Source organism: Ammospiza caudacuta, chromosome 2 (genome assembly GCF_027887145.1).
Source record: "Ammospiza caudacuta isolate bAmmCau1 chromosome 2, bAmmCau1.pri, whole genome shotgun sequence".
Taxonomy (NCBI): Eukaryota; Metazoa; Chordata; class Aves; order Passeriformes; family Passerellidae; genus Ammospiza; species Ammospiza caudacuta.
Window position 1 is genome coordinate 33,165,248 of NC_080594.1, and position 20,935 is coordinate 33,186,182.

The 20,935-nt window shown below is 49.9% G+C and overlaps 1 protein-coding gene and 2 gene segments (V, D, J or C); 1 reads left to right on the forward strand and 2 right to left on the reverse strand.

Annotated features, from left to right (window-relative positions):
• Nucleotides 1-18,759, reverse strand: part of LOC131571978 (T-cell receptor beta-2 chain C region-like) — a 43,975-nt gene extending 25,216 nt beyond the window's left edge. Inside the window, 2 exon segments of the C gene segment in view lie at nt 8,169-8,466; nt 18,717-18,759. Of these exon segments, the coding sequence occupies nt 8,169-8,466; nt 18,717-18,759 (341 nt within the window).
• LOC131571979 (trypsin-like) lies at nt 3,656-6,648 on the forward strand. The gene is made up of 5 exons (XM_058824801.1): nt 3,656-3,695; nt 4,398-4,566; nt 5,169-5,422; nt 6,031-6,167; nt 6,499-6,648. The coding sequence occupies exons 1-5, from the start codon at nt 3,656-3,658 to the stop codon at nt 6,646-6,648; spliced, it is 750 nt and encodes a 249-aa protein (XP_058680784.1).
• Nucleotides 18,760-19,909: 1,150 nt separating the features above from the next.
• LOC131572392 (T cell receptor alpha variable 5-like) lies at nt 19,910-20,713 on the reverse strand. The segment is given in 2 exon segments: nt 19,910-20,211; nt 20,640-20,713. Coding segments are annotated over 2 exon segments (345 nt in total).
• Nucleotides 20,714-20,935: the final 222 nt, after the last annotated feature.

A 20,935-nucleotide genomic window follows, 5' to 3' on the forward strand; every position in this document is an offset into this window, starting at 1 on the left:
GAAGTGGCAGAAGGAAGGAAGTGGCAGAAGGAAGGAAGGAAGGAAGGAAGGAAGGAAGGAAGGAAGGAAGGAAGGAAGGAAGGAAGGAAGGAAGGAAGGAAGGAAGGAAGGAAGGAAGGAAGGAAGGAAGGAAGGAAGGAAGGAAGTGGCAGAAGGAAGGAAGTGGCAGAAGGAAGGAAGGAAGGAAGGAAGGAAGGAAGGAAGGAAGGAAGGAAGGAAGGAAGGAAGGAAGGAAGGAAGGAAGGAAGGAAGGAAGGAAGGAAGGAAGGAAGGAAGGAAGGAAGGAAGGAAGGAAGTGGCGGAAGGAAGGAAGGAAGGAAGGAAGGAAGGAAGGAAGGAAGGAAGGAAGGAAGTGGCGGAAGGAAGGAAGGAAGTGGCGGAAGGAAGGAAGTGGCGGAAGGAAGGAAGTGGCGGAAGGAAGGAAGGAAGTGGCGGAAGGAAGTGGCGGAAGGAAGTGGCGGAAGGAAGTGGCGGAAGGAAGTGGCTGAAGGAAGTGGCGGAAGGAAGTGGCGGAAGGAAGTGGCGGAAGGAAGGAAGGAAGGAAGGAAGGAAGGAAGGAAGGAAGGAAGGAAGGAAGGAAGGAAGTGGTGGAAGGAAGTGGCGGAAGGAAGTGGCGGAAGGAAGTGGCGGAAGGAAGGAAGGAAGTGGCGGAAGGAAGTGGCGGAAGGAAGTGTCGGAAGGAAGTGGCGGAAGGAAGTGGCGGAAGGAAGTGGCGGAAGTGGCGGAAGTGGCGGAAGTGGCGGAAGGAAGGAAGGAAGGAAGGAAGGAAGGAAGGAAGGAAGGAAGGAAGGAAGGTCATCAGAGGGTGTTCTGATTTCAGCTGTAATTCAAAGGGGTTTGTTCATCCTCCACAGTTCTCATGGAAAGACCTGAAAGGCTGCTCTGAGACTGCTTGCTGGATGACCTCTGAATCCTGTGTGAGAAATGCCATTTGCCTTCCTTAGACATCAGTTTGCCCCATGAGCAGAACATCATGGAGTTCTGGGCTTTATGGGAGCCTCTAGACGGGGCGTCAGAGAGGCTGTTAGGAGAATGAGAGGGGCTTGGGTGAGGTATGTTCACTAGATACCTGCCATCAAAGACTTAGAAACACAAAAGCCACAGGAGCTATGATCCAGACCTTTGGCTGTGAGCTTTAGCAGTAGCCTAGGAACAGGTCAGGAGTCTCCTCTTGCTGATTTAAGCAAGTAGCTTATGGAACCAGAGAGATCATGTTCTGTTGTAGTTCGAAATTATTTTATTGATTCCTTGTTAAGTGGTTTGTTCTGTTGTACCCCCATGCTCTCCCTGAGTTGGTTTACCCCTGGGTTCTACCCTCCCTCAAAGCTGTCCCTCATACCTTGCCCCACCTATTGTTCCAGCTCTTTCCCTGCCTGTCAAGGCAACCCAGCCCCTTTTGTTCCTGAACATTCTCTGCCACCATAACCTGCAGCCAATCCCTGACTGCAACACCATTTTGGAATTCCCCTACTTCTGGAAGCCCCATTGGCCCACGTGACCCATCCTCTTCACCCTCCTACTCCAATTGGCCCCAGACACTTGCTGTAATCCCCTCATTCCTCCCCTGAGGATTTCCTGTTAGTTAGTTGTTTGTATCCACCCCCTGAGTTGTATCTGTATAAAAGCCCTCGCACTGGCATTGTGAGAGCTCTTTGTGTCGGGTTTCTTTACTCGCAATAAACTCTTTGTTGTACAACCTCAAGACAGACAGCCTCCTCCTTTCTCTTCTGCCCGGTCCCTGTCATGGCTTGTGTCTGGCACCGTAGAGCAAGTGGATCTAAAGGTTCTGCCTCTGGTAAATCCCTATCATGAGGCAGTTCCCCACTCCTGGCATGGTGCCAGAATTATCAGAGCTAGCCCGGGCTCTGGTAGCCATGGCAATGTTCTTATGGGGGATTATCAGCCAGCCCTATATGATGGACTTCTTCATGCTGTTAAGAATAATTTGTATGTTAAAGATGAGATAGGATTAAATAAGTAACAGAGAAAAACAGTAAAAAGTACTAAGGTAAAGGCAGGTATGGGCAAGCTTTCTGATTCAAATGCTCATTTGCTAATTCCCGTAAAATTTGTGTGGATATTAAACCAAATAAAAAACCCCAAGAAAGGAAGAAAAGTTGTAGCCTAAGTGTTATCTTACAGGACATGAAAGCTATAGATCAGGAAAAATACTGTTCTAAAACATGGGTCTGCTTCTATGCTAATGACATGTTTCAGACAAAGAAAACAGAAATCCACAGATCAAATGAAACCCTAGAGTAAACTGGAAATTTTTCTTGCTCCATTTAGTTATGATGAGATTGGATAGCTTCGGTAGTTTTTGACCCTCTTACTCCTTAGAACTCCTTTTCCTTTCCCGCAGGAAGCTTCTAATCCTTCTTTCTTTCACAGGATACAACATGCTTGTAAGAAAGCTGTGCAGTAATACCAGTTTAAAAGCCAACAGAATTCATGCACCACCTTGGAGGAGGCCCAGGCCTTGGACTTGTACTTCAACACGAAGGAAAATTTCCCTCTGGATGGTGATACTGTGTGTAGCAGTACTCCAGGGTCTACAAAAATTGAATCAAGAAATGGAAAGGAAGAGTATTCTTATTTAGTGTCTCAAACTATTCCAGCATTTCCAAACATATGGCTTCTTTTTAATGTCTCTGGAGAGAATCCTGTGTCTTTCAGGAGCTAACATGATGAAGTTGGCAGCTGCTTGGAGAATGAACATGATTATTCAGCAAAATATTAAGCTTTAGTAAGCTTTGCATCATGACAGAAATCCCCACTCCGGCAGACAGGGATTTCAGAAGATCTCACTATTTGTGTTTGCAGCACTATTGTACATCTACATCACACTCATTAACATCAGAATTGTACTGAAATTCTTATGTGGCAAAAATGAGTCTGTAGAACATTCCAAAGATGAATAAAAGCATGGTTCAGTACACAGGCAGACATTTTAATAAAGGTTAGGAGAGAGAAATTAGAAAAGGGAGATGCTGAGCATTCCCACATTTGACCTATTTGACTTGGGAAACGAGGAGGGGCACAGGATTGTTTTTCTATCCTCCCTTTTGAAATGACAATGGAGGAATTTGATTTAGGAAAACGCTGTATTGTGGATGATAAAAACACACATTATTCAAGAAAAGGAATTTGCTAAAATAAATTTAACAAAGTTAAACACTGGGTTTGCTAGATTTCTTTTTCTTCCCAAATAAATGCAATGTATCTTTGTGTCCACTACTTAAAATATGCAACTTTGGGTAAAAACATGCATTTTTAAGAAAGATACCATCAGCACAGAGGAATTTGAAAGAGGTTTGAGAGTTGTTATTCCTGTTGTACAGGTGCTGTGTGTAAGAATGAGACAGACAAACAACTACATGTCTTCCAAAGCCAAAAGGTATTTTTAGATTGAAGGCTACCTTACAGAATAATTAGAATAGCTCTCTATCTTAGCAGAGGTTTATGATTAACGTGTATGACATTTGTACATTCTACCAATGCCTGTTAATTCCCACACTTGGATCTTCAAATTTTCCACTGTGTACTTTTTGTCTGGAGAAAACCTTGGACTAGAGATAAGACCATCACCAAAAACGTATTTCTAGCAGCTCCCACGTCCAGTCAGCCAGTCTGGGTTTGAGGTCGAATCGAGACCATGAAGTGCCTGCTGCTTCTCGCCTTTATTGGGGTGGCTGGTGAGTACATATTTCTATTTCTGCCATTTAATAGGAAGCTGATTTTATAAATGAAAACTGCAAGGTAGCCTGTTGTGGGAAAGCCAAGTCAGTTTTGACTTGCACAAGTCAGAGCCCTGCAGGTTCCATCTTCTGTCTGTTCATAATGCCTTGTGCCACAAGCTGGACAATGAACACCTTCATAGGGTTTCCTGACCCAGCTATGGAGATGTGGCCACAGCTTTAGAAAAAGGCTGCCTCCTCCTTTGGGACTAAGGAGTGCACAGGGAATAGCTCTGGACCGAGAAGTCCTAAAGGAACTGCAAAATTTAGGACCCTCGGTGGGTGCTCCAAGAAGATATCACTGCACAGTAGTTTTTACTTTTTCCCTCAGTCAACCCTTGACTGTGTCAGTAGATGGGGTTCAGGGAAAGACACACCCGTGATCTGATCCAACCAGAGCATTTCTGTGTCCCTATGCTCCTTCAGGGAGTAGCCAGCAGGGCTTTACTTGCAGATACGTGAGGCACCCGTGTAAGTCTGATCCCCTTCTTTGAGGGTGCAGCAAATGCATGTGCCTTAGACCTGCCCACCAGCACTGCCCTGAGTGTCCATAGAAGGGGAGCCTACAAGTGAGAGGCTTCATACAGGCAGTCACAGGGCAGATTACAGGCCACATTACCTTAGGCCAGCTGTTGACACATGGCACTTCTTGTCCCCCAGTTGCCTTCCCCACCTTTGCTGAAGACGATGATGACAAGATTGTGGGAGGCTACACCTGCGCACAGAACTCTGTGCCCTATCAGGTGTCCCTGAATTCTGGATATCACTTCTGTGGAGGTTCCCTCATCAGCAACCAGTGGGTCGTGTCAGCTGCTCACTGCTACAAATCGTGAGTGAAAAAATTACATCCTTCTAGAACCTACTTCTGTCTTCCAGTTCACTTCTAGCAGGCATTCTGAGCTATGAGATAGAAATATGTAAGTGCCTCCATTCTCACCAGAGACAGCCAAGGGATGGGTGGATCATTCAGGAAGCCAGGCCGAGGCATCCTGAGGGGTTTTCCACTTGTGCAAACGTTCCTGTGAATGCAGAGCATTTTCTGATATAACAATGAGATAATCAAGCAGAGAGGTCTGGGCTTTGATTTCCTATCAATTACATGAATCATGCTAAAGCATTCTTCCTGGAGAACAGGAAGAGGATCAAGGTCCGGCTGGAGCTGTTTGCCTTGTCCCAGAATATTTGTATCTAGTGCTGCTCTGTATTCAACTGCTGCCAGGTATTTACAGACCTGCAGAAATTCACCACCCATGCATGGAGTGGGTTAAGATCTCAGTGTGGATTCCCAGGGCTCCCTGCAGGACAAGAAAGATGCTCTGCCCCAGAAGGCTTCTGTGGCAGTGGTGTTGGAGCAAGTGCACTCAGTGACAGGGAGGTTTCTCTCAACCTGCCCCCGGCAGTAAAGGACACGCTGTGCCTTCTGTTTTCCAGTCGCATCCAAGTGCAGCTCGGGAAACACAACCTGGGGCTCACTGAATCCACACAGCAGTTTATCAACTCTGCTAAAGTCATCCGCCACTCTGGCTACAGCTCCTACACCCTGGACAACGACATCATGCTCATCAAGCTGGCCACCCCAGCCACGCTCAGCAAAGCTATCCAGACCATTCCTCTGCCTACCAGCTGCGTGGCCGCCGGCACCACCTGCCTGATCTCCGGCTGGGGCAACACTCTCAGCAGTGGCTGTGAGTACTCTGGGGGAGCCTACAGACCCTTGGGGGCCCAGGACAGTCTCTAGGACCTGGCCATTAACCCCCAACAGGACAGGCTAAAACACAGGGAAGTGCTGTGGGACAGCTTTTTGGAGTGATGCGTCAGTGTAGGAACTGCACAGTTAATGTCAACAGAGTTGTCAGTTCTCTGAGAATAAGGGTGAAGTCTGGGACTCTGGAACTTGAATTCCTACCAGAGATCTCTGTTCTCTCACACCCATTGTCAGAGATGTGCATGGCCAGTGGTGTCTATTCCATTGAACCTGCACCAGAGGAGAAGATGGTTTTCCTGAGGCTCAGGTTTCTTCCAGTGCATGTATCACAAGAGTGGCCCCACCTTTGCCAACTGATGAACTTCCAGGTACCAGAAAAGTTAAGGTGGCTGCAGTGTAGAATGGTGGGCCCATGGGTAGAATTTGTTCCATCTCTACAGAAGGGACCCATGCTGTGCTTACTGTGGACAGGAAGCAGGATGGCTGCTAGAACAGGGTGTCCAGCATTTGCTTTTCTGCTAAGATCTTCTCCAAGCTCTGAAAAGGACTCAGCAATACCAGCAATCATCTCTCCCTATTTCTTTGCAGCTAACTACCCAGACGAGCTGCAGTGCCTGAAGGCTCCCGTCCTCACCGACAAGCAGTGCTCTGATGCCTACCCTGGGCAAATTACCAAGAACATGATGTGTGTCGGATACCTGGAGGGAGGAAAAGACTCCTGCCAGGTAACTCATCTGCCTCTCCTCACCCAGTCATTTCTCTCCCACCTTTTCCTAGCTGAAGAGGCCTCCACATTACAGAGTCAGCTATACTCACTGCACTGGTAAATCTGAGTTTTTCAATGACAGCAGAGGCTTCAGGCACACATATCCTGAAGGTTTGCCAAGTACCACATACAGCAAAAGCAGGCAGCTGACTCATCCTTAGCTGTGGTGCCCTTGAAGCTCAAGTCAGGCATGGTAGCATCAGGTGGAGAGTGTGAATCTCTCAGGGATCTCTGGCTCATTGCTCAGGCTGATGCCATTTGCTGAATGTCCATACCCTTTGTGTGTACAGGGAGATTCCGGCGGTCCAGTGGTCTGCAATGGACAGCTCCAGGGCATTGTCTCCTGGGGTTATGGATGTGCCCAGCGTGGCCTTCCCGGAGTTTACACCAAGGTTTGCAACTACGTCTCCTGGATCCAGTCCACCATTGCCTCCAACTGAGATGCTTGTTTGGCGTGACCTGTATTTTCTCCTCATCATTTCTGTTCTTTTGGGTCTGGACAAGCAAAAATTATGAGAAATTAATAAAAACTTTCAGGCACCCTTACTTTGTGCATGGTTGTGCTGGAAACTTCCAAAGGCTCTTATATGGAGCACAGTGGCAGTGAACCCCAGTCAGGAGAAAATACATATTATTTGTAGTGCCTGTCAATTGACAGGGTCTTGGAACACCTTGCAGACTCATCATCAGGATTCTTTCAGTCAGTTACATGCTCTTGTTTCTGAAGCAGAATATAATTTCTGTTCTTTTTGAGCAGGAAAATTGTTAGCCAATATTTCAACAGTTCTTGAAGTGATTCTGAAATTCATCCTCTTTCTCTTGGAACACTACCAGCTCCCGTATGGCATCATTTCTTTGGGCCTGCTTATCTCACCGCCTGAGGAATGGAAGAGGGATGAGGATGTTGAGGGTCAGGAGATCAGGAGAGGGCAGGGCATTGCAGTAGAGTATTTGGATCTGCCATGTTGAACAGTTGGTCCTTGCCAGGAGGCTGATTGGGACATCATGATTTGTGCTTGCAGAGTCCCAGAACCAGGCTGTGGCGTACCAAATCTCAAGATGAAAAGGTCAGGAGAGAGGAAGGAGGGAAGTGAGGAAGGAAGGCAGAAAAACTGCAGGAAGACAGGATTTAGAGCTGGGAGGGAAGCAGGAACAGGAGCCATAAAGGGAGGAAGGTAACGAAAAGAGCAGGAGAGAAGGAAGGAAGATAAAAGGGCAAAAGTCCATTTAAGAATGAACACTAAAAGGAAGACAGGAAATGAAAGTAGCAGGAGGGCAGGAAGGAAAGCTCAGGGAGTGTTGGTAGCCATGAGTATCTGCCGCTGCCTGGGACTCTGCCTACAGTCCTGGGATACTGTGGAGATTGGATTACATCATAAACATTGCAGTGCTTAGGCCACGGGCTAGTGATGTAACATGGGGTCCCAGCTGCACAGCTGTGTGCCCTTCCCTTTCAGACCAGTAGGGCCAACCATTAGAGGGCCAAGTATTTAGAGATTCTGGAGTAGGAATGGGCTGTATGAACTATTCCACATCACAGTTGTCAAACCATAAGTTGACATACCAGACAGATTTAAAGGAGAGATGGATGGGGAATGGAATAGGAAATAGGAAAAGAATAGGTGTAACCGAACAGAAAGGAAAGGACAGGGACACGGAGAGACGCAGAAGGAAGAAAGTGAGAAGCAGTCTGAGAGTGGCAAAGAAATGAGTGGAGGCAGTGAGGACAAGAAGAAAACAGAGTCAGAAGGTGATTCAGAGACGGGAAAGAGATGAAAAGCAGATATAGACCATGCTAAAGACAGACAGATGGCCAACAGACACAGAGTGTCTTTTCAGAACAGCTGGAGGCCAACTAAGAAAGCGGGGCTATGTCAAACACAGGGCTCAGTGTGTGCTGGTGGTAGATCCCTGTTTGCCTGGAAAGGTTTGTGCTGTGCTGCACCAGCCTTTGACTCACTGTGGATCTTGTTCAGCACAGAAGTATGTGCCTGTGTCATTGAGTAGTGCATGCTGTATCTGCACAGCTAAATGGTTGTTCCTGGTGCCATTACTCTGGAAGCGATTTTGGAATTCCATCTCAAAATCTGCTTTGCTGCCTTCCACTGAAAATACAACCAGCTGCATTCTGGCATCCTTCTCCATGGGTAACTTGTACCAGTACATGGTCTTGACTATGTTGCCCTGCCCAGAACATTGCAGAGTGACGGTGTCTCCCAGCCGGACAACTGTATCTGGTGATTGCTGAAGGGCCCAGCCTGGAGAGACAGGAGATGAAAGGTGGGGAGTGAAATGCATTGAAGAGGATAAAAATACAAATCCTTGAAGAATGCCATGGGATGGAATGGCACCAGGATATCAGAAAGCAATGGGACAGTGCCCAGCTTCTCTGAAAAGAACACATAGGTTCCAAAAGCTACAAACAAACCAACTTCAAATGCAACAGTAAATCTGTTTCGAGAAATAATGACTTTGGTACACTCAAGTGAAGTATTAAAATCGGGCAGGAAAAAAAACACATTGAATCTCGCAGAGTTTCCTGATTCAATAGCTGGTGGAAAGGCTCACCTGGTTCATTGCCCACCCCTGCCCTGGAAATCTTGTGAAGGGGCAGGGCCAGCAACTGGAAGCAGAGCTGAGGATGCAGCAGCAGCTCCAGTGCAGCTGATCAGGACACAGGGAATGCCCACTTACCCACAGGGAGCAGCATGGCCACAAGGAACCGGTGGAAATCCATGGAGAAAGGCCCCCTCCTTCCAGGCACCTGCCCCTGGTGCCAGCACAGACGCAGAGGTGTGCAAAGAGGAGAGGTGCAGAGCAAGAGATGCGTCTCTCTGTGGGTGGGCAGGGGAGGCAGCGGCAGTGTGAAATGTCACCAAGGCTCTTGGCTGCCCAGGAACGGTGGGCAATGACACCTGCAGGCTGTCATGAGCTGATTGTGCTCTGCTCCTCTGGCTTCCTGCTGTGTGCGAGCGTGGCTGGGCAAGAGTAGGGGGGACTTCAGTAGGTGCCAGAGTTCAGAGCTACCACGGAGCAGGATGGGGCTGTGGGGCAGCCTGAGTGTGTGCGCAGGAATGCACAAAGTGGCAGAAATTGATGGGAAGACAAGGAGATCTCAGGAATGCATGTTTGTGTGCCTGTGTCTTGCTGTTTGTCTCCTCCCTAGCCTCCCTCACACTCACAGATTGCCAGCCCTGCCAGCTGCAATGGGGAATCTCTGCTTCTCCCAGTCAGGCCCGACGTGTTGTCCAGGTAGGGGAGAAGCTGCTGACCTGCAGAGCTGGTGTCTGTTGGAGCCTGGCAGAGAATAGTTCTGTAGCTGTTCTTCTCTAACTCCCGAGGGGGATGTCATGGAGAGAACAGGCTGCCTTTGCTTCTGCACTGGGATTTTCCTTTGAGACACATTTCATCTCAGAGAGATTTCTGAGAAGTGTGTGCCCCACAGGATGTGCTGATATACCCTGACCTTCTCCGTGCCAGAGAAGAACAGATATAATCCTTGTCTCTTTATTGCAGCAGTCTGCAAAAGAGCAGCAGGACACAAATGGACAAATCTGGAGAAAACCATGTCCTCTGCTCTCTGTGTCCACCCAGCCTTGCTCACCTGCCCAAGGCAGTGGGAAATCCCTGTAGGCAGGAAGGGACACTCGTAGTTTGTGTGCCCCGAGTTTGGGCACAGAGCTCTGGCAGCGCCTCTGCCCATCTGTGCTGGGCTGTGTGCACGGCAGGGTGAGGCTGGCCCATACAGGACATGGAGTGATGCCAGTGCCCAGTGCTCTGAAGGGCTTTGCAGTGAAGATGTTCCCCTGTGTTCTGTCAGCAGAGGAGAGCAGCAATGCCTGCAGCTCCTCCCAAATCCTCTGTTGCAGCTCTGAGTGTGTCCCATTGCATTCATTTCCCCAGGCTGCCCAGAGAAGATTCAGGGAAGACCCCAGATTCCTCTACAGAAGTTGTAGAAAAAAGCAATTGGGCTGCTTTGTAGGAACCCCAAATCCTGCCACTACCACCTGCATCAGCAGCAGCAGCAGCAGCAGCACTCCAGCAGAGAGGAGGCTGTGCCTGATGTGTCCATGCCAAGGGTCTCCAGTTCCCTGGGGTGAGCAGAGGGCAGGGCGGTGCATGGGGAGCCTTGCAGAAGACACAGGATTTGAGGAGTCAGTGATGTTGAACAGGCATGGCTGCTGTGTGGGGCCCTGTATTTAGGCTCTGGGAAGCTTGGATGTTAGCATGGGAATGTGCAGGGTGGGAAGCACCTGAAGTGCCCTGAGCAGGCCTGTGCTGTGCATGGGTCTGTGTCATGCAGGACAGAATCATGGGATGGGCCAGCCAAGAAGGGACCTCGGGGGTCACTGCCCCAACCTCCCTGCTCCAGCAGATTCATCCCAGAGCACATGGCACACAACTGTATCCAGATGGTTCTGGGATATCTCCAGAGAATGAGGCTCCACAACACCTTTGAGCAATCTGCTGCATTGAACTGTCTTCAAATGTGCAGTGTTCTTATCGCAAATTCAGGTGGAACTACCAGTGCATAATTTTCTGCCTTTGGCCTCTTCTCCTCGTGCTTGGCATCACAGTGAAGAACCTGGATCCAGCTCTAGGAACCCTTCCTACAAATACTTGTAGACATTGATGAGGTGGCCACCTAGTTGTTTCTTCTCAAGGCTGAACATGCCCAGCTCCCTCAGGCTTTGTTCTCCAAAGAGATGCCCCACTCTACTAAACACCTTTCATCTCCTGTTCTGGACTTTCTCCAGGAGCTCCATGTCTCTTTGGCACCAAAGATCCCAGAACAGGACATAGTACTGCAGATGTGCCTCACCAGGGCTGAGTGCAGCCTCACCTCCTTCCCCCTGCTGGCAATGCTCATCTTAATGCATCCCAGGACAACACTGACTTCATCGCCACCAGGACAAACTGCTGACTCACAGAGATCTTCTTGTCCAGCAGGAACGCCAGGTCCATATCTAAAGAGCTGTTCACCATCAGATCAGCCCCCAGCCTGTGCTGGTTCATAAGGTATTTACCACACACATAAAATCCTGCATTTGTTTTTCCTGAATTCCAAAATATCCCCCTCTGCCCATCCCTCCAAACTGTCAAGGCCCATCTGAAGGGCTGCAGGCCTTCTCAGCTATCAGAAACTCCACCTAACTTGGTGTTATCAGGGAACTTGATAAGGACACTGTCTACCCTTCATCTGAGTCCCTGATGTATAGAACACTGTAACCTGTGAGAAATTCCTGTTATCTGCTCGGCTTGCTAATCTAACTTGTAATCTTTATCCTACCTTTGCTGAAGATAAACTGGATGTGGATCGAGGGCTGGAAGGCAGGTGGATTCTGCCCCAGACACTACTCTACATGAAGGACTTAGGGATCCACTGAACACTTCACCAGATCAAGCACGGGCTTGTGCTCTGCTGTTCCTATTCCTTGGCCACAGAACAACCACAGACAAGGTGCTGGAAGAGAGGAGCATGTGGGCAGCTGCCACACAGTGCTGGCTACTGCCACACCTGCCAGGCCTTGCCTTCATGCACAGGTGCAGCAAGAACTTCCCACACAAACACTCCTTCTGTTGTTTGACAGTGAGAAGTATGAGCCGGGTTGACAGGAGTTAAGTTAGAGAAAGACAATGGAGTGCAGATTGAAGACAGAGAGAAGAAGCTAGGGAAAGGAAGGGAAGGGAGACAAAAAGAGAAGAAGAAGGGCTGACAGAAGCAAGTGTAGCGCAAATAAGACTTAAATGCAGAGGGAGGCCTGGAGTAGCAAGGAGAGAAGGCTGGAGAAATAAACTGTCATCATCTGAGAAAAGGAGGAAGGCAAGGCCAGGAAGCAGAGCAGCATATGAGAAGTGATCACCCTGCCTCGTGCAGCAGCCACAAGTGGAAAGCAGGTCCTGTTTGTTCAGGGACAAGTTTGTGCTCAGCACCCTCAGCAGTCTCACCACTGTGATCACTCTCAGCACAGTAGTATGTGCCAGAGTCATTGAGAAAGGCATGTTCTATTGAGAGGGTGATACTGTCTCCTTTTATCTTGCTGCTCTTAAAATGGCTCTCAAAACCCTTCTCCACCACTGCATTGGCACCTTCAACTGCATAAACCAACTGGGTCAGACTGGAATTCTTCTCTGAAGGCAGCAGGTACCAGTACATAGCTGTGTTAGAGGATTTCTTCTCAGAGCATTCCAGATTCACGGATTCGCCTTCTTTGATCACCATGTGTGGAGACTGTTCCAGGGCTAATGCTGGAAAGGAAAAGTAGACGCAGTGAGGAGGAAGAAAAAATGGGAATAATTGGAACTTGGCACTGTGAGTTGGTAGGGAAAGGGTGAGAAGGGATTGTGCAGCCAACGGAGCAGTTCCATGCATGGCACAGCTCTTCAGATCAGCAGGTGAATTTCCAATCTCTCCTCAATAGGCAAGGTGCATTCCTGGGCTGGTTGAGTCCAAAACCAGGAACCATCTACAGGCTGCACAAAGAATGACAAATAGATGGCCATTGCAGAAGATTCAGGCATTCCCATTGCCCCCACATTCCCTGCTGATCCTCCATGCAGAAAGCTCTGCAGGATGCAGCAGTGCCAGCAGTGGCTCCACAGCTGGGAGGGCAGCAGCGGGATGAGTGGAGGTGCTCAGGGCTGGGTTGAGTTCACTTACCCTGAGATGCCAGCATGGCCACCAAGAAACAGCAGGGAACCATGGCGGGAGAGCCCCTGCCCTGTCAGCAAGCTGCCTCTTGGAGCTGCCCAAAGGTTTGTGCAGAGGGAGCAGTGAGTGAGGGTGAGACATTTCGGGGTGGGGCTGGCCAAGAAATGACAGGAGGCATTGGCTGGCTGGGAACCCTGGGCAATGACACAAACTGTGTGTCACCACAAACTCTGTTTCTGCAGCATAGCAGGAACCCTGTAGAGATGCAGCAGGTGGAAGGGGCAGGCTGGGCGTGGGTGGCTGTGGAGGGAAGGATGGGATTGGAAGGACAGAACTGTGCTGGGCTTGCAGGTGAGTGTGAGTGTGTGCAAGGCAGAGGAGTGATGGCTGCTCCCCTCCTGCCTCTGAAGTCCTTGGGAGACGGAGGAATGAGGAATAAAGGCTACACAGAGGTGCCTGGAATTTTCTCATGCACTCTCCCTGTCTTCCCCAGTCATGGCTGGTTCAGTCCCTGCCTGGACACTCCATGTCCCAGCCAGCTGTGTGACAGCTCTTCTTCTCTATGAGCCCTGTGAGCACAGCAAATGCCACCTGTGAGAGGGAGGCAGGAGCCTGAAAGACACCACAGCAGCCCAAGCACTCAGAGCTGTGAGGGCTCTCATGGGCGCTGCAGGGAGAGCGGCAGGAGAGGAAGGTGAACACCTGTGGGGAGCTGAGGCACAGTGAGCCTTGTCTTTCCAGGTGGTGGAGAGGGAAAGTGCTGTGTGAACTATTCCACATCCTGCTTCCCAGGCCTTGAATTGATGTAACTGATTGTAAGGAAGAAGAGATGGAAGAGGAAGGGAATAGGAAAGAGGAAGGGACTAGGTATGAGAGGACAGAGAGGAAAATTCAGGGGGACAGACAGAATGACGTGAAAGAGCAAAGACAGAAACAATCTGAATGGGAGATAACGGAGGCAAGACAGTGAGAACAAGAAGAATTGAGAGTGAGAAAGTGATTCAGAGATTGGAAAAAAGATAAGAGCAAAAGAAATACAGATGGACAGATAGAGGGACAGACAAAGAGCCAAACCAATTTTTTCCTGATGAGCTGGGGGGCAAGTGAGAAAACGGGGCTGTGTCAAACACAGGGCTCAGTGTGTGCTGGTGGCAGATCCCTGTTTGCCTGGAAAGGTTTGTGCTGTGCTGCACCAGCCTTTGACTCACTGTGGATCTTGTTCAGCACAGAAATATGTGCCTGTGTCATTGAGTAGGGCATGCTGTATCTGCACAGCTAAATGGTTGTTCCTAGTCCCATTACTCTGGAAGTGATTTTGGAATTCCTTCTCAATATCTGCTTTGCCACCTTCCACTGAATACACAACCAGCTGCATTCTGGCATCCTTCTCCATAGGTAACTTGTACCAGTACATGTGTACAAAAGTCTTCCCCGATGCAGAACATTGCAGAGTGACGGTGTCTCCCACCCGGACAACTGTATCTGGTGACTGCTGAAGGGCCCAGCCTGGAGAGACAGGAGATGAAAGGTGGGGAGTGAAATGCATTGAAGAGGATAAAAATACACATCCTTCAAGTATGCCATGGGACGCAATGGCAGCAGGATATTAAAAATATATGGGCCAGTGCCCATCTTCTCTGAAAAAGACACATAGGATCAAAAATCCTCAAAGAAACAAAATTCAAATGCAACAGTAAATCTATTTAGGGAAATAATGAGTTTGGTACTCTCAATTGAAGTATTAAAATCGGGCAGGAAAAATAAAATTGTGGCTTTGCAGGGTTTCCTGCTTCTTTATGCGGTGAAAATGTTCACCTGGTTCACTGCCAACCATACCCCTGGAATCCTTGTGAAGAGGCAGTGCCAGCAACTGGGAGCAGAGCTGAGGATGCAGCAGCAGCTCCAGTGCAGCTGATCGGGACACAGGGAATGCCCACTTACCCACAGGGAGCAGCATGGCCACAAGGAACCGGTGGAAATCCATGGAGAAAGGCCCCCTCCTTCCAGGCACCTGCCCCTGGTGCCAGCACAGACGCAGAGGTGTGCAAAGAGGAGAGGTGCAGAGCAAGAGATGCGTCTCTCTGTGGGTGGGCAGGGGAGGCAGCGGCAGTGTGAAATGTCACCAAGGCTCTTGGCTGCCCAGGAACGGTGGGCAATGACACCTGCAGGCAGTCATGAGCTGATTGTGCTCTGCTCCTCTGGCTTCCTGCTGTGTGCGAGCGTGGCTGGGCAAGAGTAGGGGGGACTTCAGTAGGTGCCAGAGTTCAGAGCTACCACGGAGCAGGATGGGGCTGTGGGGCAGCCTGAGTGTGTGCGCAGGAATGCACAAAGTGGCAGAAATTGATGGGAAGACAAGGAGATCTCAGGAATGCATGTTTGTGTGCCTGTGTCTTGCTGTTTGTCTCCTCCCTAGCCTCCCTCACACTCACAGATTGCCAGCCCTGCCAGCTGCAATGGGGAATCTCTGCTTCTCCCAGTCAGGCCCGACGTGTTGTCCAGGTAGGGGAGAAGCTGCTGACCTGCAGAGCTGGTGTCTGTTGGAGCCTGGCAGAGAATAGTTCTGTAGCTGTTCTTCTCTAACTCCAGAGAGGGATGTCAAGGGGAGAACAGGCTGCCTTTGCTTCTGCACTGGGATTATCCTTTGAGACACTCTTCATCTCAGAGAGATTTCTGAGGAGAAGTGTGTGCCCCACAGGATGTGCTGATATACCCTGACCTTCTCCGTGCCAGAGAAGAACAGATATAATCCTTGTCTCTTTATTGCAGCAGTTTGCAAAAGAGCAGCAGGACACAAATGGACAAATCTGGAGAAAACCATGTCCTCTGCTCTCTGTGTCCACCCAGCCTTGCTCACCTGCCCAAGGCAGTGGGAAATCCCTGTAGGCAGGAAGGGACACTCGTAGTTTGTGTGCCCTGAGTTTGGGCACAGAGCTCTGGCAGCGCCTCTGCCCATCCGTGCTGGGCTGTGTGCACAGCAGGGTGAGGCTGGCCCATACAGGACATGGAGTGATGCCAGTGCCCAGGGCTCTGAAGGGCTTTGCAGTGAAGATGTTCCCCTGTGTCCTGTCAGCAGAGGAGAGCAGCAATGGCTGCAGCTCCTCCCAAATCCTCTGCTGCAGCTCTGAGTGTGTCCCATTGCATTCATTTCCCCAGGCTGCCTAGAGAAGATTCAGGGAAGACCCCAGATTCCTCTACAGAAGTTGTAGAAAGAAGCAAGGAGATTGGGCTGCTTTGTAGGAACCCCAAATCCTGCCACCTGCAGCATCAGCAGCAGCAGCACTCCAGCAGAGAGGAGGCTGTGCCTGATGTGTCCATGCCAAGGGTCTCCAGTTCCCTGGGGTGAGCAGAGGGCAGGGCGGTGCATGGGGAGCCTTGCAGAAGACACAGGATTTGAGGAGTCAGTGATGTTGAACAGGCATGGCTGCTGTGTGGCGTCCTGTGTTTAGGTCCTGGGAAGCTTGGATGTTAGCATGGGAATGTGCAGGGTGGGAAGCACCTGGAGTGCCCTGAGCAGGCCTGTGCTGTGCACGGGTGTGTGTTATGCAGGACAGAATCATGGGATGAGCCAGCCAGGAAGGGACCTCAGGGAGTCACTGCTCCAATGTCTCTGCTCAAGCAGAGTCATCCCAGAGCACAGGGCACACAACTGTCTCCACATGCTTCTGGAATATATCCACAGAGAATGAGGGTCCACAACCTCTTTGGCCTATCTGCTTCTTTGCACCATTTTCTCCAGGGTAATGCTCTTAACACAGACTCAGGTGGAACTTCCTGTCCATCATTTTGTGCCTCTTGTCCTAGTGCTTGGCATCGCAGTGAAGGACCTGGATCCACCTCTAGGAACCCTTCCTACAAATACTTGTAGACATTGATGACTTAGTTGTTTCTTCTCAGGACAGAACAGGCCCAGCTCCCTCAGCCTTTGTTCTCTGAAGAGATGCTCCACTCTACGAATCACCTTTCATCTCCTTTCCTGGACAATCTCCAGGAGCTCTTTTGCATCAAGGAACTCAGAATGGGAAGATGATAAGTGGATCTTCAATTCCCTCCCACTGCTGGCAATGCTCTTCCTAATGCATCCCAGGACACCACTGGCTTCGTGGCCACCAGGACAAATTGCTGTCTCATGGAGAGATTCTTGTCCAGCAGGACCCCAGGTCCTTCTCTGAAGAGCTGCTTCCCAGACGCTCAGTGCTTCCATATGCTGCTGCATGCAGCAATTCCTCCCCAGGGACAGAAGCCTGCATTTGCTTTTGCTGAATTTGAGAATGTTCCTCTCTGCCCACCCCTCCAAGCTGTCAAGGCCCATCTGAAGGGCTGCACAGCCTTCTCAGCTATCAGAAACTCCTCCTAACTTGCTGTTATCAGGGAACTTGATAAGGACACTCTCTACCCTTCATCTAAGTCACTGATATATAGAACACTGTAACCTATGGGAAATTTCTGTTATCTGCTCAGTTTGCTAATGTAACCCGTAATTTTTACCCTACATTTGCTGAAGATAAACTGTATTGTGTGGATGAAGGGCTGGAAGGCAGGTGGATCCTGCCCCAGACACCACTCTGCATGGAAGAGTTGGGGAGACAATGAACACTTCACCAGAGTAAGCACAGGCTTGTGCTCTGCTGTTCCTATTCCATGGCCACAGAACAACCACAGACAAGGCGCTGGAACAGAGGAGCATGTGGGCAGCTGCCACACGGTGCTGGCTACTGCCACACCTGCCAAGCCTTGCCTTCATGCACAGGTGCAGCAAGAACTTCCCACACAAACACTCCTTCCGTTTCACAGTGAGAAGTGTGAGCAGGGTTGACTGGAGATAAGTAAGACAAAGACAGTGGAGTGCAGATTGAAGACAGAAAGAAGAAGGTGGGGAAGGGAAGGGAGACAAAAAGAGAAGAAGAAGGGCTGACAGAAGCAAGTGTAGCGCAAATAAGACTTAAATGCAGAGGGAGGCCTGGAGTAGCAAGGAGAGAAGGCTGGAGAAATAAACTGTCAGCATCTGAGAAGAGGAGGAAGGCAAGGCCAGGAAGCAGAGCAGCAAATGAGAAATGATCACCCTGCCTCCTGCAGCAGCCACAAGTGGAAAGCAGGTCCTGTTTGTGCAGGGACAGGTTTGTGCTCAGCACCCTCAGCAGTCTCACCACTGTGATCACTCTCAGCACAGTAGTATGTGCCAGAGTCATTGAGAAAGGCATGTTCTATTGAGAGGGTGATACTGTCTCCTTTTATCTTGCTGCTCTTGAAATGGCTCTCAAAACCCTTCTCCACCACTGCATTGGCACCTTCATATGCATAAACCAACTGGGTCAGACTGGAATTCTTCTCTGAAGGCAGCAGGTACCAGTACATATATCTGTTGGAAGATTTCTTGTTGGAACATTCCAGATTCATAGATTCGCCTTCTTTGATCACCATGTCTGGAGACTGTTCAAGGGCTAACACTGGAAAGGAAACGTAGAAGCAGTGAAGCAAAGGAAAACACTAGAAAAAACTCAACTAGGCACTGTGAGTAGGTAGGGAAAGGGTGAGAAGGGATTGTGCAGCCAAGGGAACAGTTCCATGCATGGCACAGCTCTTCAGATCAGCAGGTGAATTTCCAATCTCTCCTCAATAGGCAAGGCGCATTCCTGGGCTGGTTGAGTCCAAACCCAGGAACCATCTACAGGCTGCACAAAGTATGACAAATAGATGGCCATTGCAGAAGATTCAGGCATTCCCATTGCCCCCACATTCCCTGCTGATCCTCCATGCAGAAAGCTCTGCAGGATGCAGCAGTGCCAGCAGTGGCTCCACAGCTGGGAGGGCAGCAGCGGGATGAGTGGAGGTGCTCATGGCTGGGTTGAGTTCACTTACCCAGAGGGGCCAGCATGGCCACCAAGAAACAGCAGGGAACCATGGCGGGAGAGCCCCTGGCCTGTCAGCAAGCTGCCTCTTGGAGCTGCCCAAAGGTTTGTGCAGAGGGAGCAGTGAGTGAGGGTGAGACATCTCGGGGTGGGGCTGGCCAAGAAATGACAGGAGGCATTGGCTGGCTGGGAACCCTGGGCAATGACACAAACTGTGTGTCACCACAAACTCTGTTTCTGCAGCATAGCAGGAACCCTGTAGAGATGCAGCAGGTGGAAGGGGCAGGCTGGGCGTGGGTGGCTGTGGAGGGAAGGATGGGATTGGAAGGACAGAACTGTGCTGGGCTTGCAGGTGAGTGTGAGTGTGTGCAAGGCAGAGGAGTGATGGCTGCTCCCCTCCTGCCTCTGAAGTCCTTGGGAGATGGAGGAATGAGGGATAAAGGCTACACAGAGGTGCCTGGAATTTTCTCATGCACTCTCCCTGTCTTCCCCAGTCATGGCTGGTTCAGTCCCTGCCTGGCCACCCCATGTCCCAGCCAGCTGTGTGACAGCTCTTCTTCTCTATGAGCCCTGTGAGCACAGCAAATGCGCCTGTGAGAGGGAGGCAGGAGCCTGAAAGACACCACAGCAGCCCAAGCACTCAGAGCTGTGAGGGCTCTCATGGGCGCTGCAGGGAGAGCGGCAGGAGAGGAAGGTGAACACCTGTGGGGAGCTGAGGCACAGTGAGCCTTGTCTTTCCAGGTGGTGGAGAGGGAAAGTGCTGTGTGAACTATTCCACATCCTGCTTCCCAGGCCTTGAATTGATGTAACTGATTGTAAGGAAGGTGAGATGGAGGAGGAAGGGAATAGGAAAGAGGAAGGGACTAGGTATGAGAGGACAGAGAGGAAAATTCAGGGGGACAGACAGAATGACGTGAAAGAGCAAAGACAGAAACAATCTGAATGGGAGATAATGGAGGTCAGACTGTGAGGACAAGAAGAATTGAGAGTGAGAAAGTGATTCAGAGATGGGCAAGAATAGAAGAGCAAAGAAATGCAGATGGACAGATAGATGGACAGACAGATAGCCAAACCAATTTTTCCCTGATGAGCTGGAGGGCTAGTAAGAAAATGGAGCTCTGTCAAACACAGGGCTCAGTGTGTGCTGGTGGCAGATCCCTGCTAGCCTGGAAAGGTTTATGCTGTGCTGCAGCAGCCTTTGACTCACTGTGGATCTTGTTCAGCACAGAAGTATGTGCCTGTGTCATTGAGTAGGGCATGCTGTATCTGCACAGCTAAATGGTTGTTCCTGGTCCCATTACTCTGGAAGCGATTTTGGAATTCCTTCTCAATATCTGCTTTGCTGCCTTCCACTGAATACACAACCAGCTGCATTCTGGCATCCTTCTCCATGGGTAACTTGTACCAGTACATGTTTACAAAAGTTTTCGCTGATGCAGAACATTGCAGAGTGATGGTGTCTCCCAGCCGGACAACTGTATCTGGTGATTGCTGAAGGGCCCAGCCTGGAGAGACAGGAGATGAAAGGTGGGGAGTGAAATGCATTGAAGAGGACAGAAACACAAATGCTTGAAACATGAGTCTAATGACATTAGGATATCAGAAAGTTATTGGACTGTCATCTGCTTCTCTAAAAAATGATACATAGAATGAAAATCCCAAAAAAAATCAGCTTCAAATGGAACAGTGAATCTGTTTCGAGAAATAATGATTTTGGAACATTCAAGTGAAGTATTAAAAGGGGACAGGAAAAAAAACTTTTAATCTCGCAGAGTTTCCTGATTCAATAGCTGGTGGAAAGGCTCACCTGGTACATTGCCCACCCCTGCCCTGGAAATCTTGTGAAGGGGCAGGGCCAGCAACTGGGAGCAGAGCTGAGGATGCAGCAGCAGCTCCAGTGCAGCTGATCGGGACACAGGGAATGCCCACTTACCCACAGGGAGCAGCATGGCCACAAGGAACCGGTGGAAATCCATGGAGAAAGGCCCCCTCCTTCCAGGCACCTGCCCCTGGTGCCAGCACAGACGCAGAGGTGTGCAAAGAGGAGAGGTGCAGAGCAAGAGATGCGTCTCTCTGTGGGTGGGCAGGGGAGGCAGCGGCAGTGTGAAATGTCACCAAGGCTCTTGGCTGCCCAGGAACGGTGGGCAATGACACCTGCAGGCTGTCATGAGCTGATTGTGCTCTGCTCCTCTGGCTTCCTGCTGTGTGCGAGCGTGGCTGGGCAAGAGT